Raw genomic sequence first — 8737 nt, 5'->3', positions numbered from 1 at the left:
ATCCTGACGAATAAGGAGAATCATCCCCCCACTGCTGGGCTGCTTGTACCAGAATAAACTATGCTGTGGATCACTGGTGTCATACTTGCAATCCAGGGTCACAGCTTCCTTCTCCTGCACTAATACTTGTGGTTGGTCCTGAGTTACCTTCTGGGCAATAATGGATCCTAAAGGAAAAAAAAAAAAAAAAAATAGAATCAGAACTTTAGGAATAAGTGGTGTAGAATGAAGAAATCCTATTTTAGACCCTACTATCCCTTCTTCTCAGGGTTCCCATAAGACTGCCTGTTCCCCCAGTCCTTAGGTCACAGAGGAGGCTCAGTTCTACCGGGACCATCCTTACCTAAATACAGTGAAGCCATGACCACTTTCAGTAGGCTGGGGAGAAGCATGTTTCAGCTCTCCGCTAGATGGAAAATATCTTCTTCAATGTCAAGGCTTTGCAAGGTGAGATGAGCCTGACAGGGTGAGGGAAGGATTGCTGGGTGTGTGCTGCTGCTGCCCCACAACAGGAAACAGGGGTTTCCTGGAGTAGCAAGTTGATGTGGCTCATGTCAACTTCTCTATGGACCAGGTGAGTGTCTCACTCACCCCAAACTTCCTTTTGCATTAACCCACTCTTCAGTTCAGTTCGGTGCAGTCGCTCAGTTGTGTCCGATCCTTTGCGACCCCATGAACCGCAGCACGCCAGGTCTCCCTGTGCATCACCAACTCCCGGAGTCCACCCAAACCCATTTTTAGTTGATACCAATTACATCTGAAAATAAACACAAGTCAAATTTGATATTGAAAGGAAGAGTGAAAATTTGACTGACTACTGTGTTCAGCTGTTGCATCTATGATGGAACTTGTTTCAAGATACTGCGTGTAATGGATTATGGAAACAACATAAGATGTAGTGATCATTTATCCTCATACCTACATATGCTTTCTCTCACTTAAGATAGAAATAAATTGCTTTATGAAAAGCAGACAAATCAGTTTGTGTTAATTACTGCAGCTTTCTCAACCTACATATCAATATAGCAATCACTGTAATTCTTCACCACATCTGTTCAGTTCCCTAACTTGGGACCTAATAGTAGGAGGAAAGATACTCTCCTTTTGCAGAAGCCTAGAGTGAATCTCGAAGACATGGAGTCCTATCACAGTGGTCCCTTTCTCCTCTCTATTTGTTCTGACAGTCCAGGACTGTTCAGAGAGGGCTAATAGATGCTAGATATTGGTCATCAGCTTATCAGAACTTTGAATTTATATTGTTCCCATTAATTCAGTTGGAACACTCTCAGCCAGGTCTGACTCTCTGCGACCCCAGACCTGCCAGGCTCCTCTGTCCATGGCATTCTTCAGGCAAGAATGCTGGAGTGGGTAGCCATTCCCTCCTCCAGTGGATCTTTCCAACCCCAGGATTGAACCCAGGTCTCCTCCTTTGTAGGCAGATTCTTGACCATCTGAGCCACCAGGGAAGCCCGAAAGAGCCTCAAAAAGCCTCTATATTCTGTGCACCTAGTTCTAAAGGAATATATCACAAGAGACCTCCATAGGACAGTTGATCATAAGACCACTATTGATTATAATATTTGTGTGAGAATGTGAAAGGAAAGCCATGCCTAAGAATATTACTAATCAACATGTTGTCAGCTACAAATTGGCACTTACCAAGAGTATTTGCCAGCAACTGAACAACAGCAAGGGCATTTGTCTTCTATCTCTACAGAGATTGAACCCTGTGCTGCTGCAGCTGCTGACTTTCAAAACCCTCTGAGGGTAATGCAGGGTGGACAGTGAGGCACTCTGTGCTCCAGGGAAACTGGTGAAACAGGTCTTTACATAGTTAGATATTTTCAGGAATTATTTCATGATCCCAATCCTTGCATCTCTTCATATCTAGAAAAGCACTAAATCCCTTCATGGTGACATCAGTTCCTTGGGACTAGCAGAAAATTTTTTGTAAAGTAAGCATTTGATTGCGTGGAATTCCCCCTTTACCAAAATCTTATATGTTGACGTTCCCCCACTACCTCTTTGGAGCAGTCTCTCAGAGCTATCTGAGCTTTGGTCTCCCCGGCTGCAGTCCTCATTTTGCCCCAAGTAAAACTTAGCTCACAGCTCTCACATTGTGCATCTTTTTAGTCAACAATGACAGACAGCAGAGAGCTGTTACCTACGGCCTACCCCTTAAAGTTGAACAGAACTTACCTTCCTATCTCAAGGTAATTACAGCCTCAGCTAAACTGGTTGAAGTTTTTTTCAGATCCTGCCCTGGAATCTCCATTAAATCTGATGGTACCACACATAGCACAAATTGTTCCCCAACCTAAAACACCCAACTTTTTTCTACCAATCAGTTGACTAATATAAAATATTAATTTCCCCTCAGGTTATTCAACTTTGTTACGCTTCTCAGTGAAAGTTTCTCCTGATAGTACGTCTGCTATTCAAAATGCCTTCATGTCCAGAACAGATTTTTTTAACACTCTCATACCAAATGTGAATTAATGTGTTTTAAAATAATCTTATCTTAAATACTGAAAAGAAACAATACCAGGCTGTCTATGCAATAACTATTCTAAACTCCTTTTTAAACCAATCATTAGCAAAAACGAAATTAACTAAGTAGATGAACTTGTGGATCTATCTTGGATACATTAAATTACAAAAAGTATACATACAGTGGTAGTTACAGGTTTTTAACACAGTTCACATATCATGCATGCCTGTTAAAGTGAAAGTGAAAGTTGCTCATCATGTCTGACTCTTTGTGACCCCATGGACTATATAGCCCATGGAATTCTCCAGGCCACAATATTGGAGTGGGTAGCCTTTCCCTTCTCCAGGGAATCTTCTCAACCGAGGGACTGAACCCAGGTCTCCCACATTGCAGGAAGATTCTTTACCAGCTGAGTCACAAGGGAAGCCCAAGAATACTGGAGTGGGTAGCCTACCCCTTCTCCAGCAGATCTTCCCAACCCAGGGATTGAACCAGGGTCTCCTGCATTTCAGGATTCACCCTTTCTTATTTCTTTAATAAACATCTACTGATAATCAACTATGTGAATGGGAAATGCTCAATTCAACATATAATAGTAAGTGAAAAAAATTATAAGCCTATTGTAACAATAATTTATTTAAAAGGTAAGCTGAATATTCACAATATTATGTGATTGCAGAATTATCAATATCATATTTATTGGATATCACACATTTCCCTATAATTGGCATGCAATATATAATCAGAAAAATAATAAATGGTGTTTTCAAAACACCGTATTAAAAAACCCATTCATAATAAGGATTGTGAATTGATACCAAGAGGTTATTTATAGAAAAGAAGTCTGAGTGGCAAATGTAAAGGCAATCTTACAATTTTGAAACAAAACAATGCTAACTCCCTTCAAGAATTCAGTAAACAGCAATTATCCATAAAACGTGTCATACTTTCTGGGTCATCTTGAACCTAACCTTCTTATTCTATGCTTGTCTAACACATCAGTTTCCACTTGCAGACAAACAATATGACAGATGCTACTTTGAAGGTTGCACCAGAGAAGGGGGCTGCCCGTCACAAGTATGAGTACAGGTAGCGGCTGCCTGGGCAGCGCTGTGTCCTTGCTGCACAGAAGCAGACAGCTGAGTCTCCAGGCTGGATGGTTGCGATGTGCAGGGAGAGACGTTTGGCGGTCTTATTCAATAAAACAGTCAGTCTCTGGTCTTTTTTTTCACCCATATTTGAATGAGTAGCTACAAGGAGCTGGGGACCTTTTCCAGGTTCTTGCTTATACCAAGGGAAAGACTCTGAAGCTGTGTCTGTGTAAGTGCAGGTGATAACAGCAGTGTTTCCCTCCTGGACACTCAGGGTAGAAGGACTCTGCTCCACCTCGTTTCCAAAACTGACACCTATGGAGAAAGCAGAAGTCAGAGAAAGAAGAAGAGTTGTCAGATTATTAAGTTCCACAGTTTACTTTCCCTTTTCTATAACAACCAGAATAAAGCCAGGCTTGGCATCTAACGAATAGCTACTAATACACTCTATTTCTCTTAAACCCTCAACTCACAGTCCAGTTGTAGCCATAAGAACGCGATTAAAGCTCCAATGGGCGCCTTCATTGTTTTTCCCATTTAGGATCAATTGTGGACCTGCAGTCTCCAACCAGGAGAGCTTCTTCTGTTACCAAGTGATCCCTTCTTTTCTCTGCTGGTTTCTTTCGTTGTCTACCCAGCCAATAAGAAAAAGGCTCTGCTTCTGCCCTAAGGCTATTCATTCAGAATCCACTCAAATGAACCCTCCACATGTTCTGATCAGCAGAGGTGCACCACCATCTGGTGGTCACATCTCTAACTACTGAACTCTCTGGTTAAATGTCCTTTTCATGGTTGTGCCTACGAGGGACATGCATAAAAGCAGCAAAGGTCAAACAAATTATGTCTCAGATTGAAATAATCTCAGTTCAGTTCAGTTCAGTTGTTCGGTCATGTCCGACTCTTTGTGACCCCATGAACCGCAGCACACCAGGTCTCCCTGTCCATCACCAACTGCCAGAGTCTACCCAAACCCATATCCGTTGAGTCAGTGATGCCATCCAACCATCTCATCCTCTGTCGTCCCCTTCTCCTCCTGCCCTCAATCTTTCCCAGCACCAGGGTCTTTTCCAATGAGCCAGCTCTTTGCATCAGGTGGCCAAAGTATTGGAGTTTCACCTTCAGTATCAGTCCTTCCAATGAACACCCAGGACTGATTTCCTTTAGGATGGACTGGTTGGATCTCCTTGCAGTCCATGGGACTCTCAAGAGTCTTCTCCAACACCACAGTTCAAAAACATGAATTCTTCATTGCTCATGCACAGTAAGAATGTAGAGATAGAGAATTTGACTGTTTATAAGCTGAAAAGAGGTGGATACTGTTGCTCTTTATTCATTGATGGGCCTGATATATAGTTTTTAAATTATAAAAGCACCATGATTCACTCTCCTAAACAAACAAACCAAAAAAAAATTATGTATATATATGAAACTATCAAGTTCGGCCAATATAACTTTTTTATTTGCCTGTTATGAAGGATAATTCTCTCTAAAAGGAACTTTTAAGCCAAAGATCAGAGTAACAGAGAGAAGATCATTTGACATTTCAACTGCCTGTTATCTCAGACTGTCTCCTCTAAGCTGGTTTTTAGTGGGCCCTTGCTTTTCAGAGAATTGACAGTAGAAACAGTTGAAATGTATCCTAAAATGCAGTTACTAAATGGCAGAGTTCTAAGTGTTGCAGTTTGTATTAGACAGCTTTTATTTGCTCAGCAACAAGAGTGTGGAAGAAGGAGATAGGAAAAGAACATTAAGGGGGGGGTGTGATGATATCCAGTTTATCCTCTACTTTCTACTGCTAGCTCGTTTGATCTATTTTTTAATTACACAATTTTTCATTCTGTCATCTTGGATCTAGTTTCTGTTTTGTAAAATGAGGTTGAACTAAACCCTGTATAAGGGCTCATCTAGCTCTAAATTCTTTTATACTATTTAGCAGAACAAATCTTTGAGGCCTGCTTATATACAATGTAGAGTGATGAGAGAGAGTGGGGAGAGACCCCTTGCACTCTGGAACCGCAACACCATTTTTGCATTTCATGCAGTCTTCGGGGGCTGCGGTTGCCACTAATTAACCCTAGGTCCTCTTCTGAAGCAGAGGCAGGGTCCTTAGAATGAATCCCTATCTGTGATTTCATTTCTCCTGTAAGATCAAGGAGAATATAAATCCACAGTAAAATGGTATAAAATGGGACGGGGCTCACTGAATGTAAGTGTCTTCACAGACAGTGAAGTCAAAGGGGTTTTGTGGCTGAATCGGTGAGAAGATGTTCTTCTGGTGATTCATTCTGTAAGTCTTATTTCATCTTGTAGGAATAAAAGAAAAAACATCTGCACGACTGGAGGACCCGAAGGAAGTCGATGAGTTGCCGACAGGTAAAGCAAGAGGCTCTTTCTAAAGCAACCAAATTGCTTTCTGGCTTCTGTCTCTCCGTGCAAGTGTAGGTGGGGATCACCTATATCATTTTTAGAACCAGTGCAAAATGAAAACCTGGAATCTTCTTTGCAAGAAGCAGGGTAAAGTCTCGTTAGGTAATGTTTCTAGTGGCTTCCCTGGTGGCTCAAATGGTAAAGAACTTGCCTGCAATGCGGGAGACCTGAGTTCGACCCCTGGGTCCGATCCCTGGGTCGGGAAGATCCCTTGGAGTAGGAAATGGCAACCCACTCCAGTATTCTTGCCCAGAGAATTCCATGGAACGAGGAGCCTGGCAGACTATAGTCCTTGGCAACGCATAGAGTAGGACAGGATGGACCTACTAACACTTTCACTTTCAACGTTTCTGGTGGCACCATTTTTCTAAAATGCTTTAACTCTTCATACAAATTAGCTTCATGTATCTGAATCTAATTTTTTGAGACTTTCAATCATTTTAGGTTCACAGAAAAATTAAAGAGAAGATGCAGAGGTTTCCAATATACCTCCCACTCCCACACTTGCATAACCTCTCTTCTTATCAACTTCCACATGAGACTGGTCTATTTCTCACAACTGATGAGCCCATATTAACACATTATAATTGCCCAAAGTCTATCGTTTACCAGAATTCACTCTTGGTGTTGTACATTCTACGGGTTTACACAAATGTACAGTGGCACATGTTCATCATCATAGTATCACAGAGAGTAGTTTCACTCCTAAAAATCCTCTGTGCTCTGCCCATTCATCCTTCCACTCCCCTCAATCCTTGCAATCACTGGTTTTTACTCTCTTTATAATTCTACCTTTCCCAGAATGTCATATAGCTGGAATCATATAGTAGACAGCCTTTGAGATTGACTTCTTTCACTTAGTAACATGCATTTAAGTTTCCTCTGCATTTTTAAGGCTTGACAGCCCATTTCTTTTTATTTTTTATTTTTTTTTAGCTCACTTCTTTTTAACACTGAATAATATTCCATTGTTTGGATGTACCACAATTTACTTATGCATCTCCTTGTTGAAGGACATCTTGGTTAGTCCCAAATGTTGGTAATTGTTAATAAAACTGTTGTAAACTCCCATGCTTTTCTCTCAGCTTGTGGCAACTGCCCCCAGTGTTTGGTGCCCCTTGGCTTTCAGACACAGTGCTCCAGTCTCTGCCTTGTCTTCACATAAAAAATCATTCTTCTTATATTTGTTATTACCAGGACTCAAAACTCTGAATACAAACTTTAAAAGCATTACACACATTTAATTCCCTTTTCACTTTGAAGGAACACACACATGCAGTTAACCAAAAAATTGGGTCATCTCTTTCTGTTTGTTGATCACCGTATATTTTTTCGAGCATTTTCCATCAGAGAAATTTATATGTAGCTTATATTTTATCTGTCAGGAGCACTACATTGTTTTAACAGGACATTGAATATTGGCATCTACATCAGTATGACAATGGCTCCATATTAGAGCTTTATATCCTCGAGAGATTTCTGGGATGAAGAAGGGTTAAAAAAAAAAAAGTGAAATGACAGTCCTAAAGGATCTGATCTTGGGAAGAAAAAAGTGCTGAAGTATGAATCTGGAATCCCAAAGAGGTAACTAGGTACTTGCACGGTGTAGCCCTGCGGAGGGGCGGGGCTGAGGCAGCTGCAGTTTGGGCACAGGCTTCAGATCACCAAGGAGCACTGTGCCTCCACCGCACAGAGGTAGGTGGCTGCGTCTTCCAGCTGGGAGGCTGCGATGTGTAGGGTGCTATACCGTTCCTTAAAATTCACTGTGGAACTCAGCCTTTCTTTCTGCTTTGTCCCTGAAGCTATGGAAAACAGCGTGGTGAGGCTGCCTCCGGGATTCTGCTGGAACCACTGCACATTGTTCACTGTGTCAGAAAAATTGCACCTCAGAGTAGAGTTGGCTCCTTCCTGGAGCTTCAAGACTGAAGGGCTCTGCTCCACCTTCACTCCTCTCACCCCTGCTTGGAAAGAGAAAAACAAACACATGTGATGTCACTGATGTCAGGAAGCACCTGAGGATGAAGGAGCATCTAGGAGCCCCAGTCAGCTCTCCCCCTCCTGCCCACTGACGGCTGTGGACACTCCCCAGCCCCCTCTCTGGGGTGACCCCGACTCACAGCAAATCTGGACCCACAGAAGCCCCAGCAGGGCTCCCCATTGTCTCTTCATGATCCCTTGCCCAGGTACTGAGGTGCCTTCACCCCTTCTCTGAAGGGTATAGAGTCCTGGGGCCAGAGAAGTGTTGTTCTTACTGTCAGTATGTTCCACCAGAATCACTGAGTACCAATCACATCTGAGGTGTGTCAGCTCACTTAACAGGAAACTCCACCCACAGCGGCCTAGTGAGACTGCAGTAAGGTCAGCGATTTCTCCAAACTTGAGGTTTGGGGGGACAGTGCAGAGAGGTAAAAGCAATATTTCCAATATGTGAAGTCATAAAGAATTTTTTTTTCTTAAAAGACTATATATAAGAGAAGATTGTGGGATAGTGTGTGAGGAAAGGTAGATGATATTTATAGAAGAATTGTGTCTTGATGGATTATGTAGAACCTTGAGGAATTATAGGGAAGGATGACCCATTTTTCAAACTGCATAGTTTGGCACAGATTTTGATAATTCGGTTATGTGAAAATTCTGATCAAGGAAAACTATCTGATACATGCACTGTGTATTGCAGAAGTAAATACAATTTCTTGAAATCATTTAGAAAGAGATATATAGTCAGCCT

The 8737-nt window shown here is 41.9% G+C and overlaps 2 gene segments (V, D, J or C); both read right to left on the bottom strand.

Moving 5' to 3' along the window:
- Positions 1-3461: 3461 nt before the first annotated feature.
- LOC122704634 lies at positions 3462-4146 on the bottom strand. The segment is given in 2 exon segments: positions 3462-3897; positions 4056-4146. Coding segments are annotated over 2 exon segments (399 nt in total).
- A 3519-nt stretch (positions 4147-7665) lies between these two features.
- LOC122705826 lies at positions 7666-8178 on the bottom strand. The segment is given in 2 exon segments: positions 7666-7967; positions 8127-8178. Coding segments are annotated over 2 exon segments (354 nt in total).
- Positions 8179-8737: the final 559 nt, after the last annotated feature.

Source organism: Cervus elaphus, chromosome 12 (assembly GCF_910594005.1).
Source record: "Cervus elaphus chromosome 12, mCerEla1.1, whole genome shotgun sequence".
Lineage (NCBI taxonomy): Eukaryota > Metazoa > Chordata > Mammalia > Artiodactyla > Cervidae > Cervus > Cervus elaphus.
Note: the sequence above shows the minus strand (reverse complement) of the source record. Positions and strands in the feature narration are given on the sequence as shown.